We start from the raw sequence: 21,331 nt of genomic DNA, 5'->3' as shown, positions 1-21,331 counted from the left end.
ATTTCAATGTAAAAACTTCTAATAGAATAAATTACATTTTATATCATAAAATTAAGAATTATAGCAACCTCTATAATCCAATTGCTGATATTGGTGTTTTTAAATTTAAAAATTTCCTGCAGTTCTTCGTCCACAGACAATGTACTGTTCGTTTTGACATGTAATAAAGTGGATAATCTTATACATTGATGTTTAATATTTCGCTTTAATGTATCAGCAAAATTTATTTTTGTCGTGAGCCCGTATCGAATAATCGGCAGAAACTCGGGGAAAACCTTTCTCAACATCGTAATCTTTTTTTCTATGGAGTTTAGTTTGTTTACGATTCGATATCCAGCTTTTTGAAACAGCGTCAACTAATCTTTTATAGGGAATAAACAAAAAATATTTTATGTTTCGACTAAATCATTCTTCTTATTAAATTATTCTTCTATCGTAATGATACTAAGGGTAATTATAATTTTAAATTAGATTCTAATGAGAAATGAATTAAACTTTAAGGATAGGTACTTTATTTTCAACAGGTGTCACGTGTCACGTGTCACATATCAGCTGCTTCAGTGATCAGCTGTTACCGAACTTTTGCGCTGTGTAGATAAAAACATAATCATTTATTATCTACTTTAGATAAGATCATCGTCTAGGAAAATGTTGAGATATTATCAATTGTTTATTATAAAATGTTTTAATCAATTGTTGTATTATCAAATGTTTTAATCAGAGAGAAGCCTGAGAGGGGGTTACGCCGACGTTTTCCATAAGACGTTTTTTCTAACTGGTACAGTAGTAATGTCAATTAGATCCATTTTAGAGCTAGCGGAATTACATTTTACTACGGTCAGATTCATTTTTAGATCCATATATACCATTGTGGATTAAAATTGCGAAGAAATATTATGGATTTATTCATGTTTTATTAGCTGCGCGTGATATTTTGCTATTCGAGTATAAACTATAGCGATAATGATATATGCGTGCATGTAAAATGAAATAAATTTTTTTAATAATTTTTTTCCTAATTTTTAAATATAACGAGTAGAAGATGTTTACAATAAATTGCATCCACTTTTTTTCTTATTTTTGAAAAGTATTAATTTTAAACATTATCAAATCATCATTTTATAAAAGAATCATCATTTTATGAAAAAAAAATAAATGGATCCAGTTAGCCAGTTAGCGCCATTGTACTAGCTAGGAAAACGGTCTCATGAAAAACGGCGACCCCTCTCAGGTTTTTCTCTCTAGTATTATAATTATAGGCGTGGGGTGCATTCCGTTTGACGCTATTTTCGCTTCGAAGTGCAAAATTCTTCGCAGAATAATCCATTTCGCTTCGAAGCGAAAATAGCGTCAAGTGGGGCGCATCTATATAAATCTAGGTAAAATGGCGAATGGCGATTCAGGTCAGGATTCAGTCAGCAAAGAACCGCCAAGGATTGTTGTCAGTGCTTTGATGTATGTCCAAGTAATTTAAAAACAATAGCGAATGTGACACGTTCCAATAACGTACAGAATGCAAACACCGCCTTTTTATTGCCATTTTATTTGGGGTATTTGGTGTTTCTTACAAGGTAATAATGACAAATGAAACGCTATTTGAACACATTGCTTTCTGTTCTATCACGTTGCATTGTCACCATTATATTGATATTTTCTTTATTTTTTTATATTTTTGCGTCGTTTATACGCCCGCAGCGCGTTTCTTGCTTATTGTTGCATAGATTTTAATCTTTGTAAGGGTCACACATTTTTTTTGCTCTGTTTCTAGTCGCATGGGTCACATTGTCTTTTAGCTGCATCGAAGTGCTTCAAAAAAATCTACAAAAATGTATATATATTCCTTGACATCTGTAGAAAATAATCATGTACAACAAAAGTTAAAAAATAAATTGTAAACATTTTTTATTAATTAGGGCCTTTGGGATATTCTATTATTAAAATATTGATAGGTTCAAAATGACTCATATATGATCTTTTAGAATTGATTGTGATAAAACAACATGTATTGCTATTGGTTTTTGATTATTTTGCAGTTACTGCCACAGACTATGTCAAACTGTCACACGATGGACCAACTATTTTGGGTGCTACAATCACTTTCAGAGCAGATTTGTATACAGGGGATAACAAGCGACCACATGGGACTTACAAATACAAATGGATGGATAATACATTGATGAAACATGAATATGAGGTTGAAAAATTATGATACAATGTATCATTTGTTATATTTTTGTAATTAAACTATTGCTTGAAATTTTAAGTTACTGAGCTGTTTTGTATAGTCTTTGGCATAGAAGATTGTTAAAATTAGGGACAATATTAATATCTGATCAACTTTAAATTTATGGGTATTTCTTTTGGTTATTTATTTATTTATTTACTTTTGTTTTATCTGTATTTGATATATCAATACTTTTTTATTGTTTTTATTACAAGAGTTATTGTCAATTTTATATATTATTACCTTATAGGTCGAGACAACAAATACAACAACATTTTGGAATATAAGCTATCCACGGGAAAGTAACACTCCTGGAAACTATATGGTAGGAGTAGAAGTTAGATCTCTTTCTTGGCCATTCTTTTGGCCACTTGACACAAGCGCTCTTATCAAGTTTGAGATTACTGGTAAATTTTGTTAAAACGTTTTTTTTTACTACTTTTTATTCTTAAACACATATCATTATTTATATATATTTGCTATTTTAATTTCAGAATATCTTAATGGTAATATAACCATAAAACAAAATAATAAAACCGTAGTGGGGGATTATATCTCTTCATTGAACGAAACAAAAATAATGATAGACATACATAAAGGAGATTACGACTTTATAAAACAGAACGCAACGATGATATCGACGTATTGGTTTATCGATTGCCAATATTATGGCCAAACAAATGATTTCGCGTTTGCTTTTAATTTTACAAATCCTGGTATGACACACGAAATAGGGGCTTTAGTGATCGTTTCGTACAATCCACCAACGACTACAACCGTTTTGCCACCTACAACTGCGTCCACTAATGTAACAACAGTCTTACCAAATACTACAGCAAATCCAAATGGAACTCATTTTACAGTTGTAACCACAACTATGTTGCCAACAAATGTTGCGAGTGCAAACTCGACAATGTCTCCAATGGTTATATCTCCAATCACTATAAGTACAATAGATACTGTCAATATATCTTGGCCTTCCATTTGTTCGAACACTTCTCTCATTCCGCCGGATCCTAACAAAACATATGGATATTTTCACAAGAAAATCTATGTTCGTGGTTAGTAAGATATGCAATTTATAATTTACAGAGAAATTATTTTTGTATGTAAGCAAATTTATGTGTACAAATAAATGTTGATATAATTTATAACTTTTTTCTTTTTCAATGAATGTCTTTAGTTCCTGTGTCAAACATCTCAGTGAAAGGTACAAACTGGATCCAACCATGGGATATGCTGTCTTTGAATGTAACCTGCAAGGGATCAGGGCCCTTTTCCAAATGTCTTCAATTCTACCATGGAAAATACAACATAACGGGAAACGAGACGTGCAACAATATGGAACATTTGAATTCTTGCAATTTCTCTATTTTTCATTATTTTCTTCAGCCCAGTGTCTACACAATAGTGATCATATTAAACAACGAAATCAGTACACAAATTTATCCATTAACAATAAACATTTACAAAGGTGAATTTTTATAAAAAAAATATTTATTAATTATTCTTACGTCTTAATTTGCTGTTACAATATGTACAATAATATAATACGTTTTTGCAGTTACAACAAAACCGCAATTGTCGGTTATCGTGGTACCAGTTTCTTGTTCGCTCGTTGCCGTGGTGCTGATAGTATTCGGCGTAGCGTATTACATCCAGAGCAGATCAAGATTTACGGTAGAAGTCGCGGACTTCGATTTTGGCCAAAGTAACCCAGAAATGGAATACAAAACGTTTACAGAACGTTTGCGCGACTCATTTAATAACACTGTAAGACCTGGAAGCAAACGGCCAAATACACGCTATTATGGCAGCATGAATTAGTGAAAAGGCTGTGTGAACTTATGTGACTTCTTTATTGCCGTCTAATCTTTCTGTTATTTTCAAATGCAGTATGATCTATTTCTTTCTGCTTTATTTTTTCATTATTTTCTCTCAATTAGTTTTATATATTATTAGTCTTTGCTTATTCCAGATTTAACTTGACCAAATTGCAAAAGTGATTAGAACGGCCATGAAAAGTTCTTTGATACAGATTTCTTTCACTTTTGTCGAGAAAAATTTATATTGGTTGCAGCCATTAACATATAAAAACTGCTTATTGCAGGGATATGAACCACTTAACAATCCACAAACACTTCAATGATGTATACATGAACAAAGAAGCAACTTTCCAAAAAGCGATGTTAATCTGTAACAAACGTTCCTGCGAAGAGCGAGCGGGAACGAGGGATTCATCGGACGAAAAATATTCATCGATAAATTGAACAGTATTGATGATGAAAAGGTTCGTCGAATTTTGTTGTTGCGATAATAGATTTATAAACGATTTCGCTTAAAAATCATGCGATACCGATTATAAAAAGAAAGAGGAAAACACATTTGCAATTGTTCTTTTAAACAATTTGCAAACAATCAAATCGAAAATTGTATATAGAGACAAGGAAGGAATGTATATATAGGCTGTGAATCTAGTATGCAACAATTATTAGAAAATATTAGAACTGCTTTTAATATGATAAATGGAGAATTTGATATTTTTTTAAAGTTGCAACAAGAATATATGATCAATTTATAATTCTTTTTATGATTTATAATACGCTATTATGTTGATTATAAATAATTCTATACTTTGTTAATTTATATATGTATACACGTGTATAGAAATCGCTAATATTTGAAGAGGCTTTATCCAAAAGCAGAATTAAGTCACACTTAAGAAATCTTTTTATGTATAATGCTTTATATTTAGTACAATTTGCTATCAAGCAGATTTCAAAGATTTTGATCTAAATAGAGTCGTAGATTAAATTCAAGAAATGATTTTTAGATTTTTAATTAGATTTTTTAGATGAAATTCAAGGGAATAACGCATCTATGCGAGATGTTGAGCTAGATGAACCATTTAATTCCAAAAACAATTATCACATGATATTGTGTAGCATAAAAATATTTATCTATATCTTTAATAAAAAAAAAAAAAAAAAATGTTGACGCGGGAATTTATGATTGTTACTTCCTGCATTAGTCATTCAGTCGACGTTATTCTATCGATATAATAGATTTATCTTATCACAACATGTAACTTTTATTAAACAATTATCGTAAAATATGAAATTGTAATAATATTTTTTCATTAAAAATAGTTTTAACTATAAAAAATTATATAATTTATCAAAATTTTAATTTATCATTGCAACTGACACGATTATGTTATGAAAGTATAATTAGAAATGTTTTTTTAATATGAATTTATGAATGACAGAGATAAAAATTTTGTTACATAATTTTTTTTTTTCTTTACATTTTTTCGTTCCGTTTCATGCATGATGCGCATGACGTACATTCGGTGAACAAAGATAAATATGCGCATGCGCGAAAAAAGCGTCCCCGAGAACAACACTGGCATCATGTGCTGTGTTCCGATTCCCCACCCGGGTGGGGAATCGGAACTCAGCCATTCATGAAATGGAAAGCAGCTATTGGCAAACCTGATTGGAAAATTTCGCGTTTTCATCGTACGAGGATCTTCATGATCAATGTAGAGTCGGATAATGTCAAACCTGTCGTCGCGAGCCGGGTAAATAAAAGAGCAAGGTACAACAGTATTTGTCATGCCGCTTTTTTTCGGCACGATGAGTAACGCACAGTTGCGTAATACTTTCTCACGATAGAAAATCGTTTCTCGTTCTATCGTCACGAAACATCGTTATTTCATCATAATAATAGCACTATGGCATGGCTCGGTACAATCGCGAACAATATGTTGCGAAATATCGTCTTCTCGGATGTGCCGCCGAATGTCATTCAGGAAGTTCGACCGGAACAGTACACTAATCGACGTATACATTCCCGCGAGGATGGCATCGTTCTCTACGGGCCTGGTGAAATTAAAAGTCAAGATAAATATGAGATTGTGTTACACAGACCCTGCACGGAGACCTTACACCAGGCGTACAGGTGCATTTTATCGTCATCGTTGTTTCATTAGCGTAAAATATATAAATGACCCATTTTAATCGATAAATACTTATATTTCGGAAATTATGTATTGAGTTGAGAAACGTTCTTTTATAGAGGGTTGAAAGATTTTATGGGAGATGTTAGAATGTATGGGAGAAAGTATGTTAAATAGAATAATCAAGGAAATTTGATGCATTTTTTTAAAATGGAATAACTACTTTTTTTATGATAAAATTTGATAAGAGAATTGAATGCTACAAAAAATATTAAGATACTTATATCCTGAAACTAATAATTTTCGAACTATGACTTTTTATTCATGTCATATTACTTATTCTATAATAGACTTTGCTAATAAAATTGACACAAAGAGAGAAAACAAAAAAAAATAGATTGTCACTGAAATTTTATTGTATGAATACTATTTCATAATCTGTTGTTAACACTTCATTATTGAAAGCACATTGCTGGTCAATTTATTACTTTTACACCAATGTCATAAGAATTAGCGAAATGGATATTTGTAGATAGAAATAATAGATATATAAAAGTAGTCATTCCATTTAAAAAGATGCATTTGACTTTCAAATTTTCTTGATGTGTTTCTACTTAGCAAACTTCTTCTCACGTATATTCCAAAGTTCCTTTCAAATTTGTCAATTCTCCAAAAGGACGTTTTTCAAATCAACATAGTTTTAAGCGAAAAATAGTTATCAAAAAATAAGTATTTATAGATTAAAATGGGTGTTATCTTATAGTCTTATATAATTACATCATAAAAAAAGAAAAAGTTATACGATTTTATATATATAATTATAATTATAATAATATATGACATCTGTATATGAATTTGTCTACTGATGATATCTCTGCATTTTTCAACATGTATGGTTAGTTTTTTGTTATATTATTTTTTTATTGACTTTATTAATTATTTGAGCCTTGATTATCTTTTTAATATTGTTTTATTTGGTTTTGTGTGTTTTTAGTTTGTTCCGATCGAAAACTTTGGAAGGAGCAGAAGCACGATTTTTAATATACAAAGACAAAGTACCTGTACTTGTGCAGATAGTACGTGAGGTATTGTTTCTTTTTGATCTTAAAGACATTTGTAAAAATAAATCTGAAAGTATACCTTAAACAGAAGCAAGTTTCGCATTTTCATATCTCTATTATTTCTTTTACACACATAAATTAGATTATATATATTTGGTAGTTATTATTATATTGATTTACTATCTCTCCTTTAAGATGTGCAATGTTGGGAAAATTCAAAAGCTCTGTGACACTTTGGTGGAACATCCAACTTGGACTCTGGCGCATCTAGCGGCCTACTTTGCGCTTCACGATGCTTTTATGCATGCCATTGTCAATAGTCAGCTCAACAGCGGTGATTTGGAGACTGGAATTTCACCTTTGCAGGTTGCCGTGCAAACTAATAATTTGCGCACTGTCGAGATGCTAATAGCGGCAAAGAGTTCGCTAGAGCATCTAGACCACAATGCGAATACAGTCTATCATTACGCTGCTACATCCACCAAGGAGATCATTCTCGCTCTGGGTTCGGGTCTTCCAAACAGTTTAAACAGCCGTAACAGTAACGGCCATACTCCTATCCATGTCGCGTGTCAAAATGATAAACCTGAATGTGTTAAAGCGCTTTTGTTAATCGGCGCCGACGTTAATATACCTGCCACTGAAGGCCAGCCTTCCAGTCCCGGCTATGTCGGCGATTTTTTGCACAACAAGCCAAACGTGCTTCACGCAGAGGACATGAAGTTTGGCGGCACGCCATTACATTGGTCGCGCAGCCGGGAGGTGATCACGGCGTTGATCGAAACTAACTGCGACATCGATGCACTTAACTTTGAAGGGCGCACTGCGTTGCACGTGATGGTGATGCGCAAGCGATTGCCTTGCGTGGTCGCCTTGTTGGGCCATATGGCGTCCGTTAACATTGTCGACAACGATGGCAACACACCGCTACATCTCGCCGTCGAGGCGGAGACTCCGGCTATTGTACAGACGCTCATTGGCTTTGGCGCTGATATCGACGCGCGAAACTGGAAGTCGGAAACACCCAGGCACAAGGCAAACGTCGATACTACCGAGGGTAACAAGATAATCTATATGCTGCACGCGGTCGGCGCGGAAAGATGCCCACCAGAGATGATGGACTGCCATCTTGGTTGCAAATACGGCGAAAACTATACCGGCATTGCACCATCCGAACCGCCGCACTATGTGCCGCGCACAATTCTCGATCAGATGCTTCATGTAGCAAGCATGGAGAAGATGGCCGAGCAGGGACGCGATAAGCGAATCAAGGGCGGCAGACTGCTCTGTCTCGACGGCGGCGGTATTCGTGGACTGGTGCTCATACAGACGCTGCTGGAAATCGAATCAGTGCTGCACAAACCGGTAATACATTGCTTCGACTGGATCGCTGGCACTTCCACTGGCGGTATTCTAGCTCTCGGCCTCGCCGCGGGTAAGTCTTTACGGGAATGCCAGGCACTTTACTTCCGTATCAAGGAAGATGCCTTCGTAGGCTCGCGACCCTACAACAGCGAAGGCCTCGAGAAGGTGCTGAAAGAGTGCCTCGGTACCTATACAGTTATGGCAGACATTGAGAAACCAAAGATAATGATCACGGGCGTGCTAGCCGACCGGAAGCCCGTGGATCTTCATTTATTCCGTAATTACGAGTCGCCCAGTGCCTTGTTGAAAGTGTCAGAAAATATGATGTTTAAGTCGACGTTGTCGCCGCAGCAACAACTTCTTTGGAAGGCGGCGAGGGCGACCGGCGCGGCGCCGTCATATTTTCGAGCGTTTGGCCGATTCCTGGACGGCGGTTTGATTGCCAATAATCCCACCTTGGACGCCATGACGGAGATTCATGAATACAATCTGGCACTGAAGGCCATCGATCGCGGGAAAGAAGCGAAACCGCTGTCGTTGGTGGTTTCCATTGGCACAGGGCTCATGCCGACTACTGTTGCGCTGAACGAGATCGATGTTTTTCGACCTGAGAGTCTCTGGGATACCGCCAAACTTGCGTTCGGTATCTCAGCGCTGGGCACGCTACTGGTCGATCAAGCCACGGCCAGCGACGGCCGCGTAGTCGATCGCGCTCGTACTTGGTGCTCTATGATCGGCATACCGTATTACAGATTCAATCCGCAATTAACGACGGATGTCGCCATGGACGAGAAGAGCGACGAGATTCTGGCGCATATGATTTGGACCGCAAAGGCGTTTATGCATGCGAATCGAGATCAAGTGAAGGAACTGGCAGCTATCATTGATCGCGATACTAATTTGGACAATGATTAAAAAGTGCACCATCGCGCCGCACCATGGAAAAGTACTTGGTTGCAGAAGTATGTTGCATATATCTGATATTAATATCGATATTATTTCGATGACTTGCCGCTGGTTCGGTTAATAATTAGATAATTAGCCTAGCAACTGTCTCATCACGTAGCAGGTATATAGAGACATTACCTCACTGCTAATTACCGCCGATTTCTCAACGAGTATAATATTAATTTTTTATTTGCGTTTTTTTCCGTGTTTCTAGATTAATCAGAATTAAATCTTTTTTTAGCAATTCGGAATGTCAAAAAGATATACACAATTTAATATATATACACCATTTTATATATGTATAATTTATATATTGCAGATAGTCTCGAAGAATATAAATGTGTTACATATTGAGTCGCAAAACAAAAAAATAATAGATCTGATTTGTTTGCATTGTCACAGAGTTTACAAAGAAGAATAAATAAAAAAAGAGATTACAAAGCAATCGGATATATATCTCATTTCATAGAATAAGTTTATCAATTTCGTCTTATTAAGTACAACACACTCGCTATCGTTTAAATATTTTACAGAATTTTTATTATGCACACAATATTCGATTGATTTAAATCTCTGAAGATCGATAATGAACGATCGTCTACATTCGAAGTTTATCAAATGGTAAGACGATATTCACATGCGTTATGTATCAATACTCAAATGATACATAATTCTCATCGTGATTCATAGACCGAGGGATGAAGCGAACCTGGTGACATTGTTTCCGCAGAAACACTGTCCCAATCGATCTCTATGTATGTCCGTAAATTATATTAGTAACTTTCTTTTCGGTGCTAATAATTATTTAATATTACGTTGCGCGCGAAGAGAAAGTTTAATTTTTCGACTGCAAGAATAGTCTTACATCTCATCACTTTCAATAGGGTCGCGATCTATCGCGGTCCCATGTAGTACGGCGGTTGCGCCATGGATGCCGCCGATATATAGGGATAAAAAGAGGGATGCGACGACACGCTCTGTGGCTGATAATCGTTTTCCTCGCCGTGGACAGTGTATCCCTCCGCGGTGGGATAATATTGTCCGTGCACACAGGTGTAAGGCGCCTTAACGGCAGCGGCAGCGACGTTGCTCATCTCTGCGGGATATTTCAGACTGTCCGGATATCCTTTGGTATCCGGATATTTGGGCAGATCGTAAGACTTGGTCTGTAGGTCCGGGTATTTGGTGGTAACCGCTGACTCGTGATGATGGTGGTGGTACTTGGTGCCGGTCATCTCGTGATGGTACTTGGCGACCTCGTGACACTTTACCTCGGCGTAGCTCCTCGACGTCGTCTCGTACGATGACTTGCCGAGATGATCGGCAGCGGGATACTTTGCGACCGTTTCGTTGACCCAGACCGGTCTGGCCAAGTCGTAGGCACTAGACTTGGTCGGGTCGTGATAAGTCGCCGGTCGCTCGTATGCTTTCGCGCCAGCATCCGGATACAGACGGGTATAGGTGCAATCCGAAGAACCAGCTGAGGAATCGAGGGTGGTTCCTGGCGACGCAAGCCCACCTCGGTGCATGATGATACCTATCTGATCATCCGACTTTGGCTTCCTTCGTCGCGGCTGATACTACGAATGATAATACACTCTTTGAATTTAAATTTTATATCATATTAAAATTTCTAAATCTTCACTGCAACTATATTGGATTAAAAAGTAAAAAATCAAATAAATTTCTTTTGTCGCGTTAGAAGCTTTTCTCTCCTGGGTTATAAAGAATCCGGCATGATTACAGCGAAGAATCATCTGGAGGGATAAATGAACGAACATAAAAATAGGCAATAGATTAGATAAAACTAGGAAAAGATGCTTAGGGGAAAATATTCGTAGGCGTTAATTACGAAAATTATATCGCTCGAGGATTAAGCGCTGTATTGTATCATAATGATATCGTAAATAGAATATCGCGATAAGAGCGGATAGCTTAAACAAGCACAATTGCTCTTTAACAAAACTGGTGAAAGCTCTGCTTTTTTTTCTATGATTTGCATCTCATCTAACGCGTCTCATCGCCGCCGCTCGTCTTTCTCACTCGCATAGAGCGGCGACATGGATGGCTTCATCGGAGAATCCATTTCCTCTTCTCATAAATTATCGCTAGGGCGGCGCGACGGGATTTAAATCGCGCTCCGGCCATCGAGCCTCGATTAACCACTCGAGCGCTTTGAAACGAATGCGTATTGCACGCGCTAATTCGTTTCGCTATCCAGCTCGAATCAAGATCGATCTTGCGTAATTTCTTAACGCGCGTGAAACGCATGTTAATATTTCTCATATTTTTAATGATGTGCTATTATTTCACCGTCCTTAGTTTTCATATAAACACGTGCTCTCTGCCCATTATTTCAATGCTAATTAATTAATTAATTAATCAACTGATTAGCTACCTTGTAGTGTGGGTGTTGCTTCTTATGCGCGTTTCTCAGTCTCTCAGCTTCTTCGATAAACGGTTGTTTCTCGCCGTCGCTCAAAATCCTGCGGCAGACAAATCGTAATTTTCGATATCGCGTTGCTGATGGAAAAATATTTAAAAAAGTATTTAAAAGATATTTAAAAAAATATTTAAAAGTATTTAAACGATATTGAACGTGACGTTAATGAGGCGATTTTATATGAAGATCGGTTGTTGATATCGTTTTTGTCATATTTCGTTAACGTTTAGAATACCGAGTAGTTTTTCTTTTATGCTGAATATTTTTTTAGCATCGTTATTGTAATATTATCTTAATATTATCAGATATAACTGCTACGCGCAAAACATAACAAATTTTTTCGAAACGAAAAAGACGATAATTATTTAATGCTTTGAAAATTAAATGACTTTTGCTTGTATAAATCAATATTTAATCTCGATCGAAAAAAAATACTCGATATTTGTTTACACGTCTATACAGAATGTTTTAGGTCAGGTCAATGAAACTTTAGGGTCTTGTAAGAAATTGAATTTAAAACAAAAAAGTTTCGATAAACGTAAGTCCGGAAATGCTTTGTTAAAAAGTTATAGCTAATAAACTTTGAAAAATCATGTTATTTTTGATGACTTTTAAAAATAACTTTAAAACCATCCATTCGTACATTTGAAAAGAATAAAATTAATCTGACGGGTAATTAAATAACAAACTAAATTACACTAATTTCATTTAATTCTGATAAGGCGTTCAAAAGAAAATGAACTCAGAACAATGAAAAAAACAAACTTGAAAAGATCTTTCGACGATCTTAATCCTTAAAAATTACATTCGTAGTGCAAACGTTACAAATGCAAACATAAAAATGTTCTTATTAAAATTTGATTATAACTAATTACTTACAGAGTGTCTATTAGCTATAACTTTTTAACGAAGCGTTTCCGGAACTATGTTTATCGGAACTTGTTTGTTTCAAATTTAATTTCTTAGAAGACCCTGAAATTTCTTTGACTTGACCTGGAACACCCTGTATATTAATTTAATCGAAGCTAGATTACCTCCATAATTTTCCCAGCGTCTTCGACAATTCAGCGTTGTGCAATTGCGGATACTGATCGGCGAGTCTTCGCCTTGCTGCCTGTGCCCACACCATAAAAGCGTTCATGGGACGCTTCACGTGAGCGCTTCTTCGTCCACCGGCGCGCGAAGTTACAGGAAGTAGCGTCCAATCGTATCCTGCAAATATAAATGATAGGATTCATGATATTGTTTATGACGAAAATCTCGAAAAAAGTACTAAGGCATGTATATGAACGTGAATGCCAAAGAAAAAGAAAAATTTTATTCTATTTAATCTGATAAATGAAAAAATTTATTTATAACTCGTGAGACTCAAAGTTTTAATTTTAGTTTTTTTCAGTAAAAAACCGATATTATCTCCTTTTTGAGCGATGATTATAATATCAGTCATTAATCTATTCGAAGAAAAAGAAATCGAGGAGAAAGAAATCAGATATTGATTTTTCGGAATTGAATATTGATTGTTTGTACAAGAAAAAGTTATTTTTAACTTTCAAAATATTGAATAATTTTCATTGCGGTACAGTTATAATTTTTGTGTCATATTTTACATTAAAAATGTTTAATGAAATCTTAGAATATATTTGACACGACGTACATATATGTGTCAGTAGACATGATATTGAAATTTATTACAAACAGTAATTACATTTTTTATGATCATATAAATCCGAAATATTAAGTCACGTAAGTACCTCGAATTACCGAAAATTCCGCGCCGCTTAATAAGGATTCGACTCCGGATGTTTTCCTACATTTCACTTCGTGGGAAAAGAGCCCTATGAGCAAGCCGCGGTCGTAAAACCTTGTCTCCCTTTGAACAAATGTATACCGACTTATGTAAATCTGTCCTGCGCATTCTCACCGGGATCTCCTAAATCTTTGTTCCCTGACCCGAGAGTAGTTCGGGAGGAAAATTTGAAGAAATGAGGAAGAGATAGAAATGTGCAGATGCGTAATTAGGGAGACTTGGAAAATTAATAGTACTCCATGTGTGCAAAGATTGTGACAAAATTTACCGACGGTAAATCCTACCTCTCGATTTAAATAGTACCCTATTCTTACACCCAGTGGCATGTGTTTTATTTTTACGACAAAAAACCACCTAGATAGTGTCAAAATAGCCAGAAAGAGAATACACATCTTGTGTATTCGTATTAAAAATTTTTGTTATTTTATATAAATTATTCAAAATCTATGTAATCGCAAAAAAAAACATCTGTCATAGAAACCGAGGGATGAATGCGCCTACAACATCCATTCTCAGCGTAAATCTTAAATCTCAATCTATCTATATTAATGTTAAAGTGTATTTGACTTACACATAGTCGAGTTAAGACGCTTAGAAAGATATGTTCGTGTTTCTAATTGCCATTGATCGTCAGAGGGCAAGGGAGAATGGAGAAGGGAGGAGGAGAGGGGTATGGGCGAGACCTCGGGAGGGACGATGCACGTGACGAAGCGTCAAGTCGGAGCTCGGAAAGCTGGTGGGAGCTAATTACCGTGAGTCCATGGTCCACTGGCGCGGCACTTGTGTCGGCGTCTTTAAGCGTCCGGGGGAGGTCCTTCGTCGACGCCTGCGCCGATAGCCGCGATGTCGAAATATAATTTTACACGGAAACGCGGAAGGGCTTTGCGGAGAACGCTACAGGAATAGAGGAAATTTCGCGCGAATCGGGCGAAACACGACCCTCCGTGATCAATTGGGCATGCAAAGAGCATCGGACCCTCTCCTAGACAGCAGTCTGTATGGTTAGCCGCTCTTTGGGGCTCAATGGTACACCGACAATGTAGACGATTTAATTACAAAAGCCATACGTAGAACGGATGGAAAAAGTATTTTTTGTGCATATTTTTTTAGAATAATTATTTATAGAAAAAAATTTTTAAATAGAAACAGAGAGAGAGAGAGAGAGAGAGAGAGAGAGAGAGAGAGAGAGAGAGAGAGAGAGAGAGAGAGAGAGAGAGAGAGAGAATAGAAAGTTATAATACGTTATGTGTAAAATGAATTGGAGATTAGCATAATGAAGATTTATCTTTGAACAACATTAACGTATCTGTTTATCGTATAATTCAATTTCCGAACATAATTATATCCGACGATTAAATAATGAATTCAGTTAAATTGCAGTTTGTCAATGCTTAGTCTTAGCTTTTCGCTCTTTGATCTGTTTTGATTTGATTAATTACGAGCATAACGACCCGACGCATCGATGAATTGGTGGCACACGCGAATGGCCGAGAACTCGCGCGTTTTTCCAGGATTGTGAATGGCTTTTGAATGGAGATCAGGGCCGTAGTTAGCGCATCCGTGCCGGGCTACAATAGGCGGGTTGTGTGGCCTGGTGAATGAACCGGTGTGCTCGGGCATGCCGGCCCTCAATGGCGACCTGTCGAGATTCTTGCTACATTAACTCCTTTACAAATCCGCCTGTTACAAATCCCCCGGTCTTTAACGAGGCCCTCTTTAACGCTTCGACACCTTGTCCCGTCGATGTTTGACATTACGTAGCTCGTCGCCACGTGCTCGACGATTCTCCGACTCGCACCGTCCGGTCTCGTGGACGATACACGGCGAGAATTTATCTTTCTTCGGGCAATACACGATATTTAATACAGATCGGTAAAACTAATGCGTTCGCGGAATTGAATAAAAGACGAGATAATAATATTAAAATTTAGAGATTAAATATTGTATATAAGATAATTAAATTTTAAAAATAAATTTTATACAAAAAAATTACACAAAATAAGAAAATGATATATCTATGTTTATTCATATATGATATATTCGCATTTAAGATCGGATAAATATACCAAGAGCCACCTGTATTTTCATCGCGCTGATATTTTGTAATGAAATGCGTATCGTTTAGCGCCGTTGGAGCAAATATTTACTCGGCGTAGGCGCAGGCTTGTCTCTCTTCTTCAGCGATAAACCATTTGGATTATACATTCTTGCGACCGGCCTACGAGCATCTCGCGCGTGCCTTCGGTTTTTCAACCTTGATCATCAATGAATTCAAGTGTCCATCATTATGACGTCGCCCCTGGCGTAGTATTGCATCACGTAGATAAAAAAATCTTTTTTCGAGTTTGATTTTAAAATAGAAATATCTTTCTAGTATGGTTCGATTGTCGCCAGAGCATATATATAGGATGTATATATATTTCAAAATAACAGAAATTTACTTACTAAAATTATATGCACGAAGAGAACATGTCTAAATAAATTTATGAAAATCACAAAGAAGAATATTTAACGAGGGAGATATACTAATAGTCCAGATGCATCTTGCATCTCTAGATTTCGCAAGGAATATCCAGCTATAGACTCGAAGAGAGTGATATATCCGCGACACTTCCTTGTAATCCGCTGCATCGACTAGACCTCATTAATCCTCGTAATTATTCGCGTCGCAATTGTCTAATATTTAAACGCGGGGATAAAATTAGTTCGGCAGAGATATCATCCCCCCGACGATTTCCACCTGTCTATCCGCTGGTCCCCGACGACGGTGTACGTGTCTCTGGCGAAAATTTCGTCGTCGCGAAGACTAAGTCTCGACGCGCTTCATAAATCACGTCTTGCGGTCCGCACGTATCGTCTCCCCCTCCCCCCCCCCTCCTCCCTTCTCCACCCTCCTCACCTTTTCTTCCGCTCAGCACGCGGCGATCTTTCAGATTTAATTCGGTACTAGCATAATTAGTGGCGGTGGCAGGCGCGTTCGCGTCGTCTCGCTCTGTTCGCAGCACCTGCCGTGCTCTCGAATTTTCCTCGGAGAGGAATCGTCGTCTCTCTTCGCGAGGCGATCTCCTCAGCTATATTTCTCCGGCTCGTCCGACTCCGTCGCCGTCTTTCTCTCCCTTCAAGTTCTACCCCTTTCTACTACTCCTGCGAATATCGTCCGGATAAATCTGCGAGCGACCAAATGGAGAAAAGAGCGATGTGACCGACGACGCGAGCTTTCAGCGCCAATTACCAGTATATGCCTTCCCCCCCCCCTCCCTCCCCCTTCCCCATCTTTCCCTCTTAAACGACTCGATAAAGACGGCAACGGTCGAAAAAGAACGAACGGCGAATGGACGCGCGCCGTCTCGCGCGCTATTTCGGGAAATTGATATTTTTCGCCGGCCAATTTCGATTTAAATGTCTCGTCGACGCGACGTGTAAATCGCGTTCGAGATGGAAGTTATTTTGTAAATAAAAAAAAATTCGTTCTAATAATTCTCTTTTAACGTTTTTGACGAACTCTCTGTCTTCTTTTCTTTCCTCGGCATGAGATAAAATAAGTAAAAGCTAATAATAATATTATAATAACAAAATCATAATAAAATAAATCAAAGCTGAGCTTAATTACATAAGCAAATCTTAAAAATATGCATTAGTTTTCTATCATTTTTAAAGCTTTTCATAATGTTTATTTTTATCATTTACTATATATATATATATATTTTTTTTTTTTTATAATTGATTAAAATAGCCGCTCTCTGAAATAAGAAAACGTATAATTATATATGAACTTGCTTCCCCTATTTTTGAAACACGGTGCTTATATTATTTCGTATAACAATATTTAGTATCTTGATCTTTATTCATCGTAATTTTTTTAAGAGTATATTACGCTATACGATTATACGTTTTAATTACATCACAAAATGCAAAATTTATATATGCATACCTTGCAATAGTTTGCCCACAGCATCGTCCAAAGAATTATTGCCGCCGTGTTGGTTGCTCGACGAGCTGGCTTTACTTTCCATCGAAGATAAATCGTTATTATTGTGGTGGATATCCATTTTTATTCTTGTCAAATCCACGATGCAAAACACTTTCTTCACCGGCGATGTTCGTACAATCACTAAAGATTATAGATGTCAAAGATTCGCGAACTCAAAAAGTGCTTTCGACATATAAATGTCGAAAATGTCACTCAAATAATGTCACATAATCGATGTTAAATCGAATAGCAAATTTCATCGGGAGATATATAAAACGCATCTCGTGGATTTTTTTGTCGCAGATGAGCGAGATTCTCGGTAAAAGATTTCCGTCGTAGGAAGAGAGAGGTTCGATAATTAATCGAGGGTTATCAGGGCGCCGATTTATCGGGTCGGATAGGTCGCCGAATCTTCTTTATGGCTACTTAGCCGACCCCGTGTGTCGACCTTATACGCATCGGATCTTTTTTTATCTCGATATTAAATCGATTCCTACGAACTCGTAGATCAACCAGAGATTCACTTCGTTATCGTCTCCGGGAAATATTAGACAGAAATCGATGATGATGTGTTGAGAGGAGAGGTTCGCTCTTCAAAACTCTTCAGACTCTATAATCTCCCTCGATTTGTCTCTCATCGAACGATCCGTTCTCGAGTATATTACCGATTTTATTTCTTCTCGTATATGCGAGATGTCTCGAGGGTCAAATTGTACGGCACGTTATTTCGGGGTGCCAAATAGAACGAAAAAAGATTCGTCCTGATCGACCTCGAGATCATCGAGTCATATCATAGTTAAATCCACGACGTCTCCTCTGCCGGAGGAATATCCTAGTTATCGTTTTTCTTCTCTCTCTCTCTCTCTTTCGTTATCGATTATGGTAAACGAAAAATGTAAACTTTGCGATGCTATATATGTCGTTCTTGATACGATATTAATCGCGTCATCGCGATAGATACGGAGATCGAGAGACGTAACGGCACGGGCAGCGGTACTGGCGAATCAGGTAAACTCCGATGGCCGACTGATCGACCGAGAGGAGAGACGCGACGATGGACCCGATGGACTTAGGGAGGCGAAGAAACCGTCTACACGGTTCAACCGCACAGGTTGGTTCGCACGGGTGGAAGAGGACGAGGCGAGATGAGACGAAACGCACGTCTGGCACACGCACGAAAACCATCAGGCGGATGGCAGACCGTTCGCGGAGGCGGTTCCGTGGACCACCTACCTCTGGTGGGGAGACACGTAGGATCTTCCTCCTTTCTCTTCTTCATTCTCTTTAATCTTCTCTCTTTCTCTTCGTCGTCATCGTTTCCTCGCGCTCGTGTCAAAGTCGATTGCTGTACGTCCTGTATCCGCACGCGATTCTGTCTCTCGCATCCTTACGTTAGAGCGATCGAATTCCTAATGTTTCTTCCGTGGAAAATTATGAAATCGCTACGTAATCTGAGATTTTATTAAGAAGTCGGAATGTTTTTCCATTTTTTTATTTTATTTTATTAGGAAATAAAGAAAAAATTTGTGCCGTTTTGATAATATATTAAAAAAAGACCGAATCTTCTTTTAAAAGATGACAGAGATTTTTTGATCAATTTAAAGTTGATTTTTTCCTTAGCGGGATAATATTAAAGCATTAATAATTTTAAAATTATGAGTGATTAAAGAGAAAAAAAAAGAGAGACAGAAAAGAGAGGAGCGTTTTGCGAAATAAATTTCAAGTAAATAATGAAGCTACATTTTCTTTAAATAATTTCAGATGAAGTTATATGGAATTTTAATTTGAGGGAGGTTTAAAGTCATAAAGTTTATCGAAAAAAGTATAACGCTGTTTATAAAAATATTTCTTGAATTTGCATATTAATTAGTGTAGCAGCGTAGGATCTACAGATCCACACGGATAACATACATTTAGCTTTTATAATACTCATTTCGCGAGTTATTCGCCACGAAGCATCGACTAATTATCGTCCGTTTGTTGTCGCGCACATGTGCCTTGTACGTGAAAGGTCGCTGGCAAGTGGAGCCTAGTCCTGAGTTTATTGATCGTGTCTGCGAATAAATGATTAATGACAAAGATCAGCGAAAGATACCCACGCGCGCATTGAACGTGACTAAAAGTATTAGATAGCGCGGCTGATATAATCTTTAAGTTACACCTCTATTTAGACTTTTAGATGTACGCTCTTATATAGCGAACATTTTGTTTCTGCTGGGACAAAGCGCGATTTTGAATTTCGTTAACAGCATTTATTCTTGTAAGATTTTTCAGCATATCTAGAACGTAAATTCGAAAATAATATTCGCCTCGCGCATGTTTCGCATCGAAACGCTCGCTGTCGCGCGATCGGAATGCGAAAAGAAAAAAGTACGCGCGACGAAATAGAGCAGCGTGTTTTACGCATGGGGGGAAAAGCACCACCAAGCACCGAAGTTTCGTTCCCTCCTTCGTTCCAGTGAGCCTAATTATACAACGAATTTAATGAATGAGTGAGCTAGCAAATACAGTGGCTCATACAAACCACAGGCATATATAAACCACGGTCAATGCCGTAGCGGCTTTTGTGGAAAGATCAAAGAGAGCATCTTGTCCGCACTTTGCGGGATTAACTCGCGTTGCCGGCGCGTAAACGCACGAGTGCATAGAGATTCTCAGGGGATCCTCACGGATTAAAGATTACATTTTTATCCGAATCTCTATGCTAAGAGTATAGAAACCTTTCTAAGGGAGTCACCCATTCCTAACTCTTTCTATCTTTTGTATATACAAGTGTGAACGATCTATGTTGAAACTATTGGAAATTTCGTGAACTTATCTCATCAACTTAGAATTATTGTATTATTTCTTATTGAAAACTAAATTTTATAATTTATATGCCAGACTCAAACAGAAGATTTTTCTCTTCTCCCGTTATTGAATAAGAGCTGCAATCTTGTTAACGTATACGCTATTGTGTATTTTATCTCTGGATAAAAATGTGCAATCAAAAATTAATATTTAAGATTTCTAATTTAACGGAAATAAAAAATAATTGAACAAATTCATTATACATGGAAAATATGAAGGACGTGAATATTTTTTCGATCTGTCAGTTTTGGTGATACTGTAATTTATTACATTTACAATGAGATTAAATCATCTCAACAAAAGAATAAATCTGTCTCTCAAATAAATATCAGATAAGATTGACGTATAATTTTTAATAATTTGTAGATAATTTTTCTGTAAAATATTCTAACGTAGTCTTAATAAAAATAAAATTAATTTGATGATATTTACAAAGGATAGTAATAAAATAAATCAAGCTATCGCGATAAATACTTCTCATCATTGTTCCGTGTTCGAAGATATTCGCTCGTTTGCAGATTCTCTAAATGTCTGTCCGGGCGTACGCTCGCATTATGCGGCGGCCGCGATGCGCCGGCAAATGCAAATTTAGCCCGACGGGAACAATAATATTGATTTCACGAAGCCGGAATTTTGCTCTTGCCGGGATAAACATCCCGGCGCGCGCGCACGTGGCGTCAATATGCGTCTTTCGTTTCTCGG

The 21,331-nt window shown here is 37.1% G+C and overlaps 3 protein-coding genes across 5 annotated transcripts; 2 read left to right on the top strand and 1 right to left on the bottom strand.

Annotated features, from left to right (window-relative positions):
* Nucleotides 1-1,374: 1,374 nt before the first annotated feature.
* Nucleotides 1,375-5,290, top strand: LOC138937765 (uncharacterized). 3 transcript variants are annotated; one of them, XR_011447569.1, is made up of 7 exons: nt 1,375-1,571; nt 2,034-2,194; nt 2,475-2,631; nt 2,719-3,285; nt 3,408-3,698; nt 3,789-4,119; nt 4,203-4,314. XR_011447569.1 is itself a non-coding variant. In XM_070304343.1 (7 exons), the coding sequence occupies exons 1-7, from the start codon at nt 1,514-1,516 to the stop codon at nt 4,371-4,373; spliced, it is 1,482 nt and encodes a 493-aa protein (XP_070160444.1). In that variant the 5' UTR covers nt 1,376-1,513; the 3' UTR covers nt 4,374-5,290. The 3 variants fall into 3 exon arrangements, 2 of the variants coding, with proteins under 2 accessions (XP_070160443.1, XP_070160444.1); XM_070304343.1 differs by lacking the exon at nt 4,203-4,314 and adding an exon at nt 4,335-5,290 and having other exon boundaries at nt 1,376-1,571; nt 3,789-3,997; XM_070304342.1 differs by having other exon boundaries at nt 3,789-4,316.
* Nucleotides 5,291-5,712: 422 nt separating this feature from the next.
* Nucleotides 5,713-10,047, top strand: Ipla2-via (calcium-independent phospholipase A2 VIA). Its single transcript, XM_070304155.1, has 3 exons — nt 5,713-6,187; nt 7,180-7,270; nt 7,442-10,047. Exons 1-3 carry the CDS (start codon nt 5,961-5,963, stop codon nt 9,524-9,526), a joined length of 2,403 nt encoding a protein of 800 aa, XP_070160256.1. The 5' UTR covers nt 5,713-5,960; the 3' UTR covers nt 9,527-10,047.
* Nucleotides 10,048-10,200: 153 nt separating this feature from the next.
* On the bottom strand, nt 10,201-18,781 carry LOC138937670 (uncharacterized). The gene is made up of 4 exons (XM_070304156.1): nt 17,741-18,781; nt 13,037-13,214; nt 11,958-12,045; nt 10,201-11,139 (listed from the first exon to the last, which is right to left on the bottom strand). Exons 1-4 carry the CDS (start codon nt 17,856-17,858, stop codon nt 10,453-10,455), a joined length of 1,071 nt encoding a protein of 356 aa, XP_070160257.1. The 5' UTR covers nt 17,859-18,781; the 3' UTR covers nt 10,201-10,452.
* Nucleotides 18,782-21,331: the final 2,550 nt, after the last annotated feature.

The sequence above is a fragment of the Polyergus mexicanus genome, unplaced genomic scaffold, assembly GCF_030449975.1.
Source record: "Polyergus mexicanus isolate NDT 795.1 unplaced genomic scaffold, iyPolMexi1.0 SCAF_11, whole genome shotgun sequence".
In the NCBI taxonomy this organism is placed as follows: Eukaryota; Metazoa; Arthropoda; class Insecta; order Hymenoptera; family Formicidae; genus Polyergus; species Polyergus mexicanus.
This window is presented reverse-complemented; position numbering and strand designations above follow the sequence as displayed.

Bases quoted from the DNA above. Each gene is read 5' to 3' on its own strand.
- LOC138937765 (XM_070304342.1), top strand. From the start codon at position 1,514: ATGCAAACACCGCCTTTTTATTGCCATTTTATTTGGGGTATTTGGTGT. The intron at 2,195-2,474 runs GTTGAAAAATTA...ATTACCTTATAG, and splicing joins TGATGAAACATGAATATGAG to GTCGAGACAACAAATACAAC. The intron at 3,286-3,407 runs GTTAGTAAGATA...GAATGTCTTTAG, and splicing joins CAAGAAAATCTATGTTCGTG to TTCCTGTGTCAAACATCTCA.
- Ipla2-via (XM_070304155.1), top strand. From the start codon at position 5,961: ATGGCATGGCTCGGTACAATCGCGAACAATATGTTGCGAAATATCGTC. The intron at 6,188-7,179 runs GTGCATTTTATC...GTGTGTTTTTAG, and splicing joins ACCTTACACCAGGCGTACAG to TTTGTTCCGATCGAAAACTT. The intron at 7,271-7,441 runs GTATTGTTTCTT...CTCTCCTTTAAG, and splicing joins TTGTGCAGATAGTACGTGAG to ATGTGCAATGTTGGGAAAAT.
- LOC138937670 (XM_070304156.1), bottom strand. From the start codon at position 17,858: ATGGATATCCACCACAATAATAACGATTTATCTTCGATGGAAAGTAAA. The intron at 13,215-17,740 runs GTATGCATATAT...TTATATTTGCAG, and splicing joins TGTGGGCAAACTATTGCAAG to GATACGATTGGACGCTACTT. The intron at 12,046-13,036 runs GTAATCTAGCTT...TGTCTGCCGCAG, and splicing joins ACGCTGGGAAAATTATGGAG to GATTTTGAGCGACGGCGAGA.